The sequence below is a fragment of the Rhinolophus hipposideros genome, assembly GCF_964194185.1.
Source record: "Rhinolophus hipposideros genome assembly, chromosome: 10".
Classification (NCBI taxonomy): domain Eukaryota; kingdom Metazoa; phylum Chordata; class Mammalia; order Chiroptera; family Rhinolophidae; genus Rhinolophus; species Rhinolophus hipposideros.
In genome coordinates, this window is record NC_138056.1 from 25968576 (window position 1) to 25987699 (window position 19124).

The 19124-nt window shown below is 39.1% G+C and overlaps 1 protein-coding gene across 1 annotated transcript; it reads right to left on the reverse strand.

The window, feature by feature from the left end:
* Positions 1-785: 785 nt before the first annotated feature.
* FSHB (follicle stimulating hormone subunit beta) lies at positions 786-2836 on the reverse strand (the record flags this gene model as incomplete). The annotated part of the gene is made up of 2 exons (XM_081064276.1): positions 786-1016; positions 2678-2836. 2 exons carry the CDS (start codon positions 2834-2836, stop codon positions 786-788), a joined length of 390 nt encoding a protein of 129 aa, XP_080920402.1.
* Between the last annotated feature and the right edge of the window lie 16288 nt (positions 2837-19124).

A 19124-nucleotide genomic window follows, 5' to 3' on the forward strand; every position in this document is an offset into this window, starting at 1 on the left:
TAGATGTTGGCTAATTTCCACAGGCCCACGTGAATATTTCAGGCTTTTGCCCTTAACTGAAGGGCTTGGTAGTAATAGTTTTGCAGTCTTAATTTTTATCTATACTGAGCAATTCAGACATATGCCTCCTGTCCCAGTACTCCTTGTGCCAAAGGAGGAAAGGTGAGGTGGAAATGCTGTCCTCACTTCGGTGGACTGACTGGCATTGCTGGGGGCCACCTCATCAGACAGACTCAAACATCTTTTCAGTGTTTTTCTACCCCCTACCTTTCTGATCTGATTTTCCTTAAGGAAGCCATTGTTGAATTTCTTACTGAATTCCAGGCATGGCTAGGCATTGAGGCTCCAGTCAAGAAGAAGATGCTGGCCCTGCTTAGGAGGTCCCAGGATTGGACCAGAAGAATGCTGCATTTTGTACTTTCACCCACTCCCATCTTGTCTCCTCCCCCTGGACATAGGTGTCCCTATCTCGAAGAGGAGGGATTGCGTGAGAGGATTTCTAAGACGAGACAGGAAAGCAGTCACATGTCCGTAAGATAAGTAAGACAGATAAAACTTATGGAACCAGATCTAGGATACAGGGTTGAGTGGTGACAGACTGCCAGCTCCAACACTCTCAATTCCTACACCTTTAAGCTCCCCCTCTGCCAGGGGAATTGGGGTCAGTGGGGTTTGAGGTCCCCGAGCCCACACTGGCCTGCAGCCTGGCATGTTGTACACACACAGCACATGGATAGCTTGGTCCTTTAGGATGAGGGTAGGCAGCCCCAACCGTCCACTACTCCTTATTCTTTCATTTCACCGAAAGAGCAGTAGCTGGGCCCCAAGCCTTGCACGGTGCAGTCAGTGCTGTCTCTGTCACACCTGCCACAGTGACATTCAATGGCTGCCGGGTACGTGTACAGGGAGTCTGCATGGTGAGCACAGCCAGGCACTCGCACTGTCTCATACACCAGCTCCTTGAAGGTACATGTTTTCTGGGTGTTGGGCCTGGCCGGGTCCTTGTACACCAGGTCCTGAGGAGTTTAGGAAGGAGAGAGGTAGGTTACAATATTCTGGAAGTTTCTATTTAGTTTAATCAAAATGAGACAGGAATTTAATACTGCTTGCTATAACATTTACCCATTAAAACTCACTTATGGAATTCCTAACCAAGGAAACATGGTCTCGTAAACGACTATACCTTGTTTTCTGCTATACCATGTAAACGTAACTATACCATGTATAACGTAACTATACCATCGTAAACGACTATACCATGTTTTCTCCTTGTTCTGGAAATCTTACAGAAAATATGTCTTCCTTTTTCCTATTCCTTATATCTATATCAAAATATTATCTTTTTTCCTCAAAGTATAGAGAATCTTTGAATTTCAACATATTATACAAAAATGATGAAAAAGGGAAATATAACAGAAATTTTAAGTTGACTTTTTGTGCTTAGTCGAAAGCTATATTAATGACAACTTAAACCATAAAACACTGAAGTTTAATTTCGCAGAAAATATTTCCAAATACATTATCCCTGTGTGTTTATAGAAGGTCAAAAAAGACATAATGTGAAATGCTAATGCTTAGCATAATATGACTTTAAAGGCTCACATAAGATTTTAAATATTCCGCTCTCTTGTAGACATTTCCCTCCCTTAAATGCTTTATATTTTGCAGTGTTCTCAGTTTCAAAGGATACATAGTTTTCATATAAGAAATTTTAATTCAGGCAGAACAGGAATATTCTAACACTATCTAGTAAAAAAATTATTTGCATTATTGTTTAATTTATTTCAATATCATGCTACCAAGTCTGTATCCTAAGAAGGTACAATAAATTGTGTAATAAGTGAAAATTGACCAAACTCATTTATCATCCAATAAAGCATATTTCATTAAAAAGTTCCTATTTTCAATTTCAGTTTATAGAATGTAATTTTGCGTAGAAAACCAGGTACTAATAGGGAACAAAAAAAAAAAAAAAGGAGAAACTGCCTCTTTATTAAACTGACTCCTTATTAAAGAGACTGTGTGAATATAAACTAGTGGTTTTATGCCTCTGTGTCTTGGTTTTCTCAACAGTCTAAAGAGGTGATTGTGTTCGCAGATGCACTGTGATTCTAACAGTCTGCAAGGATTTATTGTGTCCTCAGGCTCTCGTTGGCATTTGTATTCAGGCTGGCCAGTAAGACAATTTCTACAACATGCCTGTTTGTGGTTTTATGTGGCTTGGAAATAAATTTAGTACTATCTCTATTGCAAAGATATGGCTTCAATTACATAGAAATAGAAATACATGGAATACATAGAAATACATCCACGTAGAAACTGCCCTTTGGGGGATGCTGTAGATTTTCTATTATTACTAAATAAATGTATGTTTACATGTTTATCTATCTACATGTAAAATCTAGCATAGAACTCGTTTTCTTGGTTTTGAAATCCTGAGTTGGCACATTACCAAACTGATCAGATCAAGTCTGAGGTTTTCCTACACTTACCCTAATCAAATCCAAGCCCAAACTAATAATCATGGTAATAAACCCCAATCATAACGCAGGCAGTATTGGCTCAGGGACTCATGGCTGTTCTCGGGGAAACTTAAAACACTGCTAAAGTGGGACTTCATGAAGCTGGTCTCAGGCACACCCTCAGCACCCTCACTCCCCGCAAAGCAAGTGCCTACCCGGGTGTAGCAGTGGCCTGCACACCAAGTGGCGTTGATGCTTATGCAAAAGCGGCATTCCTCCTTCTCCACCGCGATGGTGATGTTGGTCAGCTCACAGCTGTTGCAGCAGATGGCTTTCCAGAGACAGATGAGGAAGCAAACCTGGACAGACTTCATCCTGGGAAGCACTGCTAAGGCCCACGAGAAACCGAAAAACCAAAGAATTGTAATCATTGTGTAGGTTGACCGAATCAAAATGAATTGCTCTACCTATCTGCCCCAGTCACATTTTGTTCCAGCAATTATTTTCCTTCCTTTCTCTTTTCTTCTTAGTGTCTTGAACCAATATTTCTCCTTATCTTCCTCCTCCAAAAAATTTTTTTTGTTTTTTTTGTTCATATAATCATTTAAGCAGAGCGGTATTTAAAGATGAGAGTATCACTGTTGATTGTTTTAAAGTGGTGACCCTGGATCAAGTAGTTGTGATAATAGTTGTCCATTCATTCTCATTTTTCAGAACTCTATTTGTTTAAAAACAAAGTTCTGTATTATAAAATTAACTCATCACTTTTAGCATCTCATACATGTTTGCACTTACTTTTGACCACCTTTGTTTAAAATAAGACTATTTCAGAGGCCAGGCAAATCGATCTATAAAAAGTTAGTTGCTTGCTAACAGTGATTACAGTGTGTATTAACCATATTTAAGAAGCCAGGTTGACAAGCACAAATTCTCTACAGAACAGTAGTTCAAAAGCTCTAGATTTGCTCTCAAGATCCTGAAAAATCTGGATTTGCAAAACTAACTGTCACCACTTGATAACTATAAATGCTGAGACTCACCTGTGGTCAGCTGCCTTGTCTGGGGAAAGCTTTAGACTGAGTTAAGTCTCAGTTCACCTTTTATACAAAGTCGTGTGCATCTAACACCTTGTGGATTTGTCGGGTATTAGTAAGACCAATGTTAGCTTGAAGCTTGCTGTAAGTGAATCAGTGTTTAGACAGACAGGGAGATTAAGCCTTACTAAAGTAGTTTAAATGAAGTAGATCAAGACAAATAATGTTACCGGAGATGATGATTTTGCACAAATTAAATTTGATATAGAAGCACACCCACTCCTGTACCTTGTCCAATTAAATGTGACTCTAGGTTTTTCTTTTGTATCTTTAACTTGGAGAATTCACAATCCTTGCCAAGTATTGCTTTTGCCCTGTTGAGAAGGTGCATCAAAAAGACATAGATATTTAATAAAGTGTCCCAAGACCATATTAAAAGCTATAAGGGAAGAAACAAACAAATAGAAAGTCTTTCATGATCTGACTCCAACCTAAAGTGTAAACCGTATTTCTCTTCCCCTCCCACATCCAGATTTCTTTATCTCAAATGTCATTTTTTGATGCTTTACTTGTAATTTTCTAAATATGCTGCTGATTCATTTCTCCAGATCTTTGCCTGTGCAGTGTTCATCCTGCCTGAAATTCCTTCCCGTGTCTTCCAACATTACTCCCACCCCTGGCAAATTTTTCAAACTTTAACATCCATCTGACAGAGTTTTGGATAGGAGATGGACGAGAGCTTTAATCACCACCTTTTTTTTGTAATCATTTATATGCCTCTGTTTCTCTCAGTAGACTATGAGCTCCTTGATACTAGGATTGATTTGTTTAATAAATATTTATTAATTAAGCAGTGTGTCTGGAACAAAGGAACAATGGTGGAAACATCAGCGTATGATGTCACAGATGTTACAGAAGTCAAGTCAGGTAGGACTGTTACTGAACTCAGGTTTCGTTGCTTGACACTCGTGAGCTAATGATTGAGAGACAAGCGTTGCTGGAAAGAAAAGGTTTATTCAAAATGCCGGCATTCTGGGAAGATGGCAGACTCCTGTCTCAAAGGCCTTCTTCCCCATTCCTAGACTGGTCAGAAGGTCTTATAGGAGGGTAAGAAGAAGCAGAACAAAAGAAAGGGGGAGTTAGGTGATTCCTGGGTGCTGACACCTGAAAAATGCCTCTTGGGGGTCTGGTTTGCTTCTAGATAATGTTATGTCGGACCTGGTCTCATGGGGGCAATTCATGGGCCATCTGGTAGAAAATTGCAAGGGAGTTGCAGCCTGGTTATTGGCATGTAGAGGTCTAAGGGCTGAAACAGTTTCTTTTAAGTCACTGTTCTGGCAATTAACCAGATTAACAAAGTATGTATGTAACCTTGGGAAAAACAGAGAAATTGAATCGGGGAGGAAGGGAAGGAAACAAAGAAAATAATAAAAAAGAAAAATAAACTAGATTGTCAAATCTTCAAAAGTATACCAGTCATCTTTACAGGACCTTTTAGGACAATGTAAGGACTTTGTTTTCTACTGTTTGTAAGATGAGACCAATTGTAGGATTGTGAGTAGAGGAGTGACATGATCTGATTTAGATATAAAAGTATTCCTCTGGCTGCTGTGTTGCTAATGTAGTGGAACAAAGATAGAAACAAGAAGACCTATTAGATACTATTGTAGCAACCCAGGTGATGAATGATATTTGTTCAGACTGGTGTGGTTGCAATGGAGGTAATGAAACATAATCTGATTCTGGATATATTTTGAAAGTAGAGCCAACAGAATTTTATGATGGATGAATATTGAGTGAGAGAGAAAGAAAAGAGACAATGATGATTCTAAAGTTTCTACCCTGAGCAACTTGAAGAATAAACTTCCTATTACCTGAAATCGGGTGGTTGTAGATGTAGTGTTTGGGGAAAGATAAGGAGTACAGCTGAGCGTGAGGTGTCTTTAGGACATCTAAGTAGAATGCTGAATCTGAATTTTGGGAGAACCACATGGGCTGAGGTATAAATTTGGGAGTCGTTGACCTGAACCTAGAAGAGATTATCGAGGGAGTGTGTGTCAATGGAGAAAATAAAAGGATCGAAGAGTTGAGCTTGGTATACTCCAACATGAAAAGGTCAAGAGTACAATAAAGTCTTTTCCTTCCTTTTCCCAAAAGAAACTGAGAAGGGCCATGAGGAACAAATGCAGTGGAGAGAATGTGGTGTTCCAGAAGTCAAGTGAAGACAGTATATCAAGAAGGAGCGAGTGACAACCGTGCCGCATGCTGCTGACTGGTTAAGACGAGGACCGTGAATTGCACGATGCATGTGACAATGTGAAGGTCACTAGTGTCCTTAGCTAGAGAAGTTCCTTTGGAGCAAGGGGATCAAAACCCTGATTGGTGTGTGTTTAAGTGATTGGCCAGAAATGAATTTTTAAAAAGTTGAATATAGGCAACTTTTCCCAGGAGTTTTGATACAAAGATGAGCAAAGATATATGGGTGATATGGTCAAGTGGAAGTGGGGTAAAGATCATTTTCTTTTGGTTTTTATGTTTTAAGAGGGGAGAAATAACTGAATGTTTGTACGGTGGTACAAATGATTGAGTAGAGAGTGAAAAATGATGACGGAGGAGGAAGAGAGGACAATTTTTGGAGTGCTCTCAAGTAGGTGAGAAGAAATGGGTTTTAGAGCACAAGGGGAAGGACTGACTTTAGCAGGAAGATAGAGATTGTCCCAGTATTGGGCAGGAGGCAGAGGTGTGGGTGCAGATGCTGGTGATGGGAGGTGTGGTGGGGCCAGAGGATGGTGGGTAGGGTGATAGGCTCTGTGCAAGCTCTCCTCTGCTTCATTTGTTTTCTCAGTGAAGTAGGAATTAAGGTTATCATCTGAGAATACGGATGGTGGACGAGTTGCTGACGGTTTGCGGAGAGGAGAAAAGACTTGAATAGTTGTTTGAGACGGGGAGAGGGATGAAGTTCACAGTAGGTTAGGCCTAGTATAATAGCCTGCCAGCATTAAGGGCCCACTTGAGGTCTATGGTAAAATATTTAACATGGGACCACTCAGCATGCGTCTGCATTTTTCTTTTGTCCAACTTAACAGGAGGGGTGCAGGCAAATGGGTGACAAACAGTTGGATTTATCCAAGGTTATGATTTTTTTCAAACATGTGTGACAGAGGTAAAACTTAGTGAAGTACTAGACACTGAAAGTACTAATTCAACATTTATGTAAGTGATATCTGGAATGTAGAAATATTTTAACATCTGTTACTAATGGGTAAGTAAGCCTATTATCAAAGTTATAGAATGAGTAATTAAATTTCATATAGAATATATTAAATGAAATACACTCATGATTTCTGGAAAATTACAAAACCTTTTAAATTTTCTAAAAGAATACGAACAATGTTAGGACTATGAGTTACCCCTTGTATTATGAAATTAATTCTTTTTCTTATCTGTGGTTTTCACAAAGTATATGGATGTGAATCACAAAGTCTATTCTTTGTGAACTTACATGTTTTCCTGACTAATCTATATACAGTTGCATTAGTTTTTTACATATTCACTTAAAAATGTTAATAGTTTCTTTTTAATTGAGCACCCACTATGCCCCAAGCACTTAACTAAACACTTTAAGTCACATATGATCACATATAATCTTTACAACATTTTTTTAAAAGGAGTTTCTATCAGTACTCTTTTAAAGAAAGGAAAACTGAGGACATATGACTTGTCTAAGATTATTGAACATGTAACTAGCACGACTCAGGTTCATATCCAGGTCTGGCTGACTGCAAAGCAGGGGCTACTCACTAAGATATGCTCACTTCAGCGTTTATCATTCTCATAATCCCATTAGTTGGAGAGGGACCAAGGCAGAAGGCACCCAAAATTTAGTCGGCTATTCCAGATGTTCATGGTTATGCTTCCATCCACATTTAGGTTAGAGGCCACCCCAGATAATTTTATTTTTCTTGGCCTGTCGAGAGGCCCCCAGAACTGTCTTTCAATTTATAGACTAGTTTATCCAATTATTGTATTTGCTAATTAGGTGTCATTGCTGTTATAAAAATTGTTGAAATGTTTTGTTGATGAAAACGTACAGATCATTCTTATTCAATTTGTATCCCCAGTAGGTCTAGAGTTACTAATACACACTAAGCACGGCTACGAGGTCTGACAATTAAGTTCACGAACTTGTTGCAACAATGTTGCTAACCTTTTCTTGATATCAGAGGGATTATTCATTATGAATTTGTACCAACTGGACAAACAGTTAACCAAGTTTGCTATTTGGAAGTGCTGAAAAAGCTGTGGGAAAAAGTTAGACGACGTGAACTTTTCGCTAACAATTCATGGCTCTTGCATCACTACAATGCAACAGCTCACACGGCACTGTCTGTGAGGGAGTTTTTAGCCAGTAAACATATAACTGTATTGGAACAACCTCCCTACTCACCTGATCTGCGATGACTTCTTTCTTCACCCGAAAATAAAGGAAATATTGAAAGGAAGACATTTTGATAACATTCAGTACATAAGGGTAATACGACAACAGCTCTGATGGCCATTCCAGAAAGAGAGTTCCAAAATTACTTTGAAGGGTGGACTAGGCGCTGGTATCAGTGCATAGCTTCCCAAAGAGAGTATTTCAAAGGTGACCATAGTGATATTCAGCAATGAGTTATGTAGCACTTTTTCTAGGATGAGTTCGAGAACTTAATTGTCCTACCATGTATACTTTTGTTGAACAAATTGAAAACAAATCCCTCCCTGTTTCCCATTATGCTATGCTGGTCCATAACAAGTTTGCTATATGAACTTGTTCTTGCTCTGTTCTGCTCTGTTTTGTGGTGGAAAGGACCTCAGCAGATTGCCTTCGCCAAGCTGCAATGTCTGCAGGCTTTTGCTTCTGTAGAGGGAGACTGGAGAGTGAAAGAAAGAACAAATCAAAGTATTCCTCTCCTTTGCTTTCTTCTTTTGTTGGCAGTAGCTGCATTTTCTCACTGGATCCCGGTCACATGAGAGAGATCTCCCTCCGTGTTCCCAGCTTTGGTGGGGAAACCCCTTTGGGGCCTGAGCGTCTACGGGGGTGGTCTCACCTTCTGGCTCTGGAAACCCCACTCAGATCCCACCAGTCCTGAGAGTAAATGGGGCTTCCCATTGTTGCTTATCTTTGGGTTGCCCTGTCTGGCTTATCCATAATCCTAACACTTGTGTAATCAGTTTCCTGGGTTAAATTCCCCCTGTTTTACATATTAGGAGAGGTTTCTGTTTTCCTGGTTGGAAACTGACTTACAATACCCACTTTCATTTCTAGCACTCTATTATTGGGTTTTAGTTCAGTAATATTCACTCAATATTTAACAAAATATTAAACATTATTCAGGGAGACCATATGTCAAATTTTCACTGTATTGGCTTGAAGAACCTCCTCACTTCCCCAAATTATATGCATTTTCTTCCTTTTTCTTGAAGGAAAAAAGTTTCTCTTCCTGAGGCCTAAGATATGTTTCTCATCTCCTTTACGTCGAAGGTACTCCTACAAGTACTTCTACAAGACTCCATTTAGTTGTAGCTTCTTCTAGGAGACATCCACTTACTCTGCCTTACACTGTATTCATTACTCACTCTCAGTCCAGTACTTTGTTTTGTGCTTCCTTACTTCCCAGTACCAACCTCAGTGTTATTAGTAATCCCATTATATTTTAAATGCATAGCAGACGTCTCTTGTGCATTCTGGTGAACCAATGTCCTCAACTGTGTGAGGATCGCTAGAATTTCTGCCTGTCTATATTCTCAATGACCCATATCTTTCTTTCATTTATAAAGCATTTTTTTAAAAAAATTATTCCTTTATGTTCAGATTTAAAAATAGGAAATTTAAGTACCTGTGCTCATATATTGATAAATTACTTGCCTTCTATGGTCTGATATCCTTTTCTTCTTTCTCTTTTGCCCATATGGTATATGTTTTGTAAGGTAAATTTTTTAAAGTTTTAATATTTCATTGTCTTCCTAATTTAAATTTATCCATTTCAGTCACTTCAATCTATTTTATTTAAATTAAAAAATAATATATACTATATATCATGTAATATTTCCATAGACAGTGCTAAATTTTGATAAAGTTTTTATGCGACTAAGTTACCCATAATAATATAGCGCTGTGCCATCCATATGGTAGCCACTAGCCACATGCAGCTGTTAAGCAAATGAAATGCAGCTAGTCCAAATCGACTGTAACTGTAAAATACTCACTGGATTTCAAAGACAAAATAAGAAAGATATAAACTATCTCAATGATTTGTATGTTGATTACATTGAAATTACATTATTTTGGATATATTAATCTAAAAACATGTGTCAGTCAGTCTCACTATTTTTTTTTTTTTTCATTTAAAAGTCCTTTCAATTGGGTTTGCTAGGAACACATGCTAGGAAATTTTAAATCACATAAGTGGCTCACATTATATTTCTGTTGCACAGCACTATTATAGAATTGCTGTTCAATGAGTAAATTTGCAGAGGTCACAAGACCTGCTGACGGGCCTAATATCTTGTGCATTACACATTGCCAGGCTTGGTTAACTGATGTAATTGCAAAATATTACAGAGAAAAGCCCAGTGGTTGCCTGTGTTTGCTAATGTGAAGACAAAATAATGCAGTGTATAGTTTTCAGTGAAGGAGTCAGGAGGGTTAGTCTTTATATTAGCTGGTAAACTTCTTGTTCTCATCCCCTGGGGCAGTCAGATGGAACTTTAATTTACTTCATCAGATGATACAGTAACACACTGTGAACAATGAAATGAAATCTAATGCTCATCTCTGCTGCATTTTCTTTTCCTCAGAGCAAGATGGAGCAAAGTGCCATAGAGTTCTTCTGATAGGAACATTTTAAAAGCAGTAATGGCACTCAGAATATTACATGATAGTGTTTCAGTAAGAAATCAGTACAATTGGTGTATTAGTCAACTGATAATGTATGAAGCTTAAACTATTTTCTAGGCTTTACAGCAGTGGTATCTTGCATAGAATAATACTTACGGATTTAATTTTTATTTTGATGCTGATTGTCAGGTTTCTAGAAACTAGAGCAAAAAGCGCTAAGAATGAGATGTACATCCAAGTAACTAACAATACATTGAAGCTTGATGTGGTCTATGCTGAAAAGATAGTAATCTATTGATGAGCCAGAAATTATCCCCAGCACAAAATACAGTTTCCAGTTGTTCTAACATGTTTTTGTTTTAGGAAAGAGCATCATGTATATGCGTGCACACACACACGCACACTCACACATCATAGACATACATAGAAAACCGTGATATAAGAGTTTACAGTGCTTTCTCAGCTTCTTTACGCTCATGTATGTCCTTTGAGGAAAGCATTGTTGTTCTCATTTTAGAGAATGCAAACATTTATCGAGCACTTACTCTGTACTAGTCACTGTGCTGAATCCTTACATGCGTGACACCACTGAGTGTTCTCAACAGCCTTATGGAGTATATATTACTATTATCTATACGTTATAAATAAAGAAATCAGGGTCAGAGCAGTGCATTAAGATGCTCAGTGTCATAGTAAGTGGCAGAGCTTTAATCTCAGACCATGCAAAGGGACTCCAGAGTGTCTGGTACTCTTCCTTCAGTTACATAACTATTTGCTAGACAGACTGGGCCAGTGGAAGAGAAGCAGAATCTTAGGAAGATGAGAGAAAAAAAAAAAGGTAAGAAAGCTATACAATTAATCATTAATTCAAGGAGGCTTATTAGAAAGCTGGAGTCTGAAACTGAGTCAGTGGTATAAAAAGTCAGGACACTAAAGAATGAGTTAACTTTTATGGAACATGTAAGTGCTACATATTTTATGTGCACCATTAAAATTAATTTAATCTTCATAGGAATTATACAATAAGTACTATAATCATCTCCACTTTAGAGATGAGGAAACTGTGACATAGTTCAAATCTCTTTACCAAGCTCATATAGTTAGTAGCTGGGCGAGCTGAAATTCAAACCCAAGCTGTCTGGATACAGGGCCTGTGCTTTTACCTATTATACAGTTCTACTAGCCACTCTCATCAGAATACAATTCAGAATACAAGTGTCCTTTGATAGATGATTGGATAAAGATGTGGTACATATACACAGTGGAATATTAGTTGGTCATAAGAAAAGATGAAGTACGGCCATTTGCAACAACATGGATGGATCTTGAAATTATCATGCTAAGTGAAATAAGTCAGATAGGAAAAGTCTAGAACCATATGATTTCATTCGTATGGCATATAAAACCGAAAGCAACAAGCAAACAAGACAAATAAACAAACAAAAAATCATAGACACAGATAATAGTTTAGTCATTAGAGGGTAAGGGGGAAAGGGAGATGGTAGAAGAGGGTAAAGTGGGTCAAATATATGGTGATGGAAGGAGAACTGACTCTGGGTGGTGAACACACAATGTGATATATAGATAATGTATTACAGAATTGTACACTTGAAACCTATGTAATTTTACCAGCCAATGTCACTCCAATACATTTAATAAATATAAAAAATAATTAATAAAAGAAGAAAAAGTTACATCATTAAAATATTTTATTATAAAACAATAAACATTAAAAAAGTTTTAAAAAATACAATTTAGCCCATTTTAGAATAAATAATGTGTTTCCCCAAAAATAAGACCTAGCTGGACAGTCAGCTCTAATGCATCTTTTGAAGCAAAAATTAATATAAGACCCAGTCTTATGTTATTATAACATAAGACTGGGTCTTTATAATATAATATAATGTAATATAATATAATGTAACATAACATAACATAACATAACATAACATAACATAACATAACATAACATAACATAACATAACATAACATAACATAACACTGGGGCTTATATTAATTTTTGCTCCAAAAGATGCATTAGAGCTGATTGTCCAGCTATGTCTTATTTTCAGGGAAACATGGTACATGTGTACCTCCGTACTCTTTAGAATTAATTTTTATTCCTTCACTGTGTGTGTAAAGTGAACTGTGTTGGAAGACCAAGATATTGTCTTCTGCAAAAGGAAAAAGTTCCTCAAAATAAAACCAGTCATTCTCAGAAAGCATGAAGAAACAACAAAGCAGGAAGAATATCTAAGAAAATTCAACTGTCACTATGCCATAGACAAAGCACCAAATTATCTGCGCTCCCACATTATTTAGTGTATTTAGATTGGGGCCATGTGACTAGTTCTGGCCAGTGGACTATGAGCAGAAGTGAAGTGTATTTACTTTTTGTGGGCTGAAGCTGTACAAATCTCATACATGACTCACCAGTGCCCTCTGCTTTCTATGGGTACTGCAGAGGCTTCCTCTTCCAGATGGTGTGGCTAGAAATTGGTAAAGGCTCTACAGCTTATGTCCTTGTGTGAATGCATAGAGTACAGTCTCCTTCGATCCATGTTGGATATGTAGTATGGGAAAGAAATTAACCTTTACTATGTTAAGTCATTGAGAATTTGAGGTTCTTTTGTTACTGTTCCATAACCCAGCCTATTCTGACAAGTAAGTCTCCACCAGGTTACCTCTTGCCTCTGTATAATGTCAGAGCACAAGGAGAGGGGAAAAAACAATACATCCGAAGCCTGGAATCTGCTCTAATGTGATTTTCAGAATTATCTTCTTGGCTTTTCGAAAGCTTTCAATCTCTATCACACCTTTTGCTCAGTGTGTTCTCTCTGTTCTTCTAGCAGAACGGGGCAAAACCATAGCATCTATTCGAGTTATCTTTGACAAGACTCCCTTTGCCTGCATTTGGTCCTTCCCTTGAAACAATTTAGAATTACTAGGGGTTTTCAGGCACTTTTTCTTTCCACTGTTTTTCAACCAGCAACAGCAGAAGTAACAATAATGTCAGCAAAACGAAACACTCCAGAAAGTTACAGAAAACTACAGCTGATTTTATAGCTGCTCTGCTTGTCCTAAATGGCCAGGGTAGCTTCTTTTGCTAAACAGAATTGCTAGAACCTAGAATTTTGCCCGAGAGATAATAACTTATGTTATGAAGATCTAATCGCATATCTAACAATAGGAATTAAATATAGGAAGAAAGTTGAGAGACTATGTTGATGGTGTGAGTCTTCATAAATGCTGGCAATTTGTAGAGAATTTTCCTTTTACTGATAGACCATTGACTCTATTTGAATCACTTAATATTAGACCACATACCTTTGTTTCTGGTCCTGTGCTCTCTTAACATGAAAGGAAAATGGAGATAATTTGAATGAGAGGCCTACATATTTAAAGGGGAGAAGATAATTTATTGATTTAATTCTACTTTGCCTTGAGAGCACATTTCAAAATTCACATTTCAAAAATTACCTTTATCTTTTATTATCTTAGTTCATTTCCAGTCAAGCCTTAGAACAATTTTTTAAAGTGACAGTACAGACATCTCTTTCATAGTAAGGCAGGGAGTTAAACCTCAGTTACCTACAGTTACACTGAATGACAGAATTTTGACTCATACCTCAACTTTGTACAAAACACGGAATTTAATGCATTCTATTTTGGGTGACTCTGTAGTTTATTTTTAGCACAGAAAAGGGTAGTGATTTCAGGAACACAATGCAACAGAGACCTCTATTTGTCCGCTGATATCCATTCTCCCTCTGTTCTCCCATAGGAATAGGATTTGTAGCTGGGCCTCTGGCTGCCCAGAACAGAGTAAAATGTCCCTACCTCCCTTGCCATGAGGAATGGCCATGTTTCGAACAAAAAGATGTGATTAAAATGTGTGACAGATTTTAGGAACTTCAGGGGACAGGCAGCAAGAAACTGTTGCCATTTCTTCTTCTTTTTTACCCTTCCTCCATTCTGCTCCTTGAAATGTGAATGTTTTGGGCTAAGAGCGTGAGGGCTATGCTCCAGAGTTTGGTGATACAGTGACCTGGAAAGCACATGAGCTGCTGAGCACTTTTCAGAGTATAGCTGTCAGTTCATCCCAGATTGCATAACTTTAGAATTTTGCATGAAAAGGAAAACAATGTCTATTTTGTTTAGGCCACTGTTATTTTGGGTCTTCATTACTTGAAGCTGAACGAACTTAAACTGGCACGTGTGATCTCAGGGCAGAGCTCAGAGTCTTAGGTCAAATGCTTAGGATAACCAGCTTTTATCCTTAGGATAATGCTTAGGATAACTAGCTTTTATAGTCTATGGAGGGCAGAGGATTCCTATTGCACCTTAAGATGAACCTGAGATTAAGTCTTGGACATAAGCTCTTGGAAATATCAAAACTGGGGAAATTTCCATTTTAAAACTGCATGGTTTTGTCTTCTAAAAGATGGAGATTTTAATCATCTTTCGTGCAAAAGCTGTTAGTTAGACAAATATGCATGTGACATGAAGGATTTTCTGTCTTCATTTTCTGCATTCTTTTTCCTTCTCGGCACTGGTAGAAAAGGGGTCTTTGGACATAATGCATCTATATGATGCTATTAGAGACAAAAAAATGGAATATTTGGCTTATAGATGCTCAGCTACATAGAGTTCGAAAAACCCAATCTACAACTATGGAGGAGCCAGAAAGAAATGTATGTATGGCCTTGATCGGGGAGAGCATGAAAACCAACAGGCCAGGAACAGCAGGGTAGTAAAGAAGCTGGAGGGAGATCAAGGAGAGAGAAGATTCACAGATGCTCATCTGAGGCTGACTCAGTAGAGACCAAAAGTGATCAGGAAAAGTGAAGAGATATTTAGATTACTATGAGTATTCCTGAGAGACTAATAAGATGTTTATTTGAATAATATATTCAGGCACCTTTGTCTTTCTGCTCAATGCTGTGAGTCATAGGAGAAGGGGGTTACATAAAGCCAAACATATCATATAAAGTTGACATATTTGTGGAGGTGTGACTGGGGAACTGATTGGAAGGAATGTACCATGTTGGTAAAATGAGAACTTGGGGAAATATATTTTTTAAGTGACTGATTTTAGACTATCTTGAGGAGGAAGAACTGTTGCATATTTTGTTGCATAGTTGACAACTGTGGAGAAAAATATGTGGGGATTTGCTCCAGGAAGATGAAAGAAATGTCTTCTTTGGGGCCCAGGTGACAATGTGTGGCATAAAGTTAGAGGGAGAGGAATGTTTTCCTACCTCAGCAGGAAAGCCAGCATCCTTCTCTTTTCTATCTGGGCAGTTTCAGCAACAATATCCTTGGCAAGAATTTGGCATTCATACATCTGGCATCCTATGCAGTGGAGACTGCTCTCAGATCCTAGACAGGGAGAGCCAGAGCATGAGAGGAAACATGGCAGACACTGGGTAAAGAAGGAAACTGGACTACTGGTTTATGGGCACATGAGGCATCTCTTTGCAGACCTCCTAGAGGGTTGGGGACATTGTGGGGTAGGGTGTAGGATTCTCCCTAAGAGGATGGGAAAGGTTGAGGTCTAAGGGTCATCAAAATCTGGACATATGGTAAATCATAAAGTAGCGGAATGGGGATTCATCAAATCAGTAGACTTTACATTTTTCAGACAAAGGGTCTGTGCAAAGCCCCTAGAAAAGTGAGGGCACAGTGTCTACTAAGATTTCTCGTTTGAGTAGCTCTAAAAGGGCACGTGGAGTATAGACACAGTTGACGACTGTGTGGCAGAGACTGTGACTTTATGTAGAAATGAGTGTAAGTGCCAGCTAACCAACTGACTGGATTAGCCCTACGCTTCGTTTGCAGATCAAAATTCTGGGGAGACCCTGAAAGGGTTATTATTTTTAAAAACAAAACACGGCTACAGTTAATAGAGAACCTTATTATTTAGATTTTAAAATATGATGTGGGATTTTTATAGCCAAATAAATAAATAAATAAAATCCCTTTTTGACATTTACAGTCTCAAACCAGCAAATTTCCTTCCATATACTAATAAGAGCAGTTTCCATGAAGTACTTCTACCTCTGAGCAGTTTCTTTTGATGTGACATTTCTGCAGACGCTACTATTTTCAAAGGTACAAGCTTGAAAGAATAGTTAAAAAAGAAAAAGACAGTGCTTTTGTGTGGGTTGGCACATGTAAGGATTTTTTTTTTTTTAATCAGTCATAGGACTTCTGAAGTGGGTGGAAAGAACATATATTATAGTCTTGTGTACCATTCTGTAGGAGGACAGGCAGCTTAATTTTAATAAACTAAGTTGACCTTAGAATGATGAAAGACATAAAAGCCCATTTTGATTTGTAACTTGAGCAGGTAGATCATGAGGTAATCAAGAGAGTGTTCATACCGTGTTTCCCCTAAAATAAGACCGGGTCTGTCATGCGGGGTCTCTGGTCCTGCTCCCCGCACAAGAATGCAGGATATGGTGAGGCCAAAAAGGAACACCCACGGAGTCATAGATAGGGGAGTCACACCACTGTATTCTCGCTGGCGGCTGGGTTGGAGACTCAGGAAGCAGGCTCCACAATCTGCCGTCCACTTCTCTGCCAAACAACTAACCAACCCCATTTGCTAGTCATACCACTATATTGTCGAAGGCGGCTGGTTGACACACAAAAGCAAACATTCGCCAGTACCCTAACAGGGGCTCTTCCTGCACCCCAGTCTCTCTGGCGGCCAGGTGAGACACAGGAAGTAGGATCCGCAATCCACCATCCATGCTTGCTAACCCCACTTGCTAGCAGCAATCCGCCGTCTGCTTCTCCACCAACCAACCAACCAGTCAACCCCCCAACGTAGCCATGGCAGTTATATTAGTGGCTAATGGCTAACCACTAACAGCTGGTGGCCATCTAGTCACACCTGATGGCCATCTACTACCGGAGCCAATACCTTTCCACGTGAGGCTGAGAGCCTGGAAACTGCTCTCTGGGACTTGTCCCCACAGGGTCTTACATTAAGTTTTGTTCCAAAAGACACATTAAGGCTTATTTTCAGGGGATGTCTTATTTTTTCATGTACAACAATCTACATTTATTCAAATACAGTCATGTCATCTTCTTCTGGAACATCGTCATAACGTACTAAATGCGTCCGTCTGGCTGACGATCTTAACTGGGGCTTATTTTTGCGGTAGGTCTTATTTTCGGGGAAACACAGTAGCAGCAGAAGCTGTCTTCTTTCATGCAACCCCACTTCTGCCTGAGCATTTTTCCAGGTATAATGAAACAGCCCCAGCTTTCATACAAGAAGTTCTTTGAAAAGCCTTATTGCTTTCCAAGTATCTTTCCAGTTCCATGTTGGAGACTCATACTTGATAACAAGTGGCTATTATTAGGGACATAATGGTAATACTAAATACCAGTTCTCAAAGAATTTTCTTGTGGTTGTTGCCAAAATGGTAAAAGGCATAGCAGAAGTAGATAACAATCAATGAATATACTCAAATAAATCAATATTTTGTGATCTTAGGATTATATAGGGAAAACATAACTCTATTGTGGTCTATATCAGAGGCTGGCAAACTTTCCTGAAGAGAGTCAGATAATAAATATTTTACGTTTTGTGGGTGTCTTAGTTTGTTTGAGCTGCTATAACGAAGTATGGCAGACTGGGTAGATTATAAACAACAGAAATTTATTTCTCATTGTTCTGGAAGCTAGAAGTCCACTGTCATGCGGGGTACCCTGCTCACTGCACCATGTGTCAGGCAAGGTGTCCGGTGGGGTCTCAGCTCCCTCTCGCCACATAAGAACACAAGATATGGTGAGGCCAAAAAGGAACACCCACGGAGCCATAGATAGGGGAGTCAAAGCACTATATTCCCGCTGGCGGCTGGGTTGGAGACACAAGCGCAACCCTCACTGCTCCGCTTGCAGGCTCAGCCACCATGTTCTTGCTAGCCCCCATTTTTCACTAGTGTAGCCACAGTAGTTATATTAGTGGCCAATCGCTCACTGGTTACAGTTGATGGCCAACTAGCCACAGCTGATGGCCATCCATTCACAGTTGATGGCCATTTACTTTCTGAGCCAGCACCCTTCTATTTAAGGCCGAGAGACTGGAAACTGTTCTTTGGGGCTCTGTCCCCACATCCAGAACAAAAGCACTGGCAGATCTGGTGTCTGTTGAGAACCTGCTCCCTGGTTCAGAGATGGCCATCTTCTTGCTGTGTCCTGACAAGGCAGATGGGGTAAAGGAAGCTCTGTGGGGTCTTTTATAAAAGCACTGGTCTCATTCATAAGGGTTCCACCGTCATGACCTGAGCACCTCCCAGAGGCCCCACCCCCTAATACCATCACATTGTGGATTAGTTTTCACCATATGAATTCATATAGAGACTAGTATACTGCCAGCTAATCAATTTAGTGGATTAGACCTAAACTAATCTACATTCAGTCCACAGCAGTAGGTCATATCATGGTCCACTGCTTTATTGCAGTGATTCAACTCTACCCTGGTAGTGAGGAGGCAGCCGTGGATGATGCATGAATGAATCGGTGTGGCTATGTTCCAAAGTTCTGATAAAAGCTTATTCGTGAAAACCGGCAGTGGCTCATGTTTGGCCTGTGGCTGCCATTGGCACACGCCTGGTTCCTGCTGTCTGAGTTGAACTGTATAATGATGAATAGCAACTACTGGTGAACGGTTCTCGATGTGAATGATCGGTTCTCACAAGTGATCTCAGGGCCTGTAGAAGCAGCAGCGTC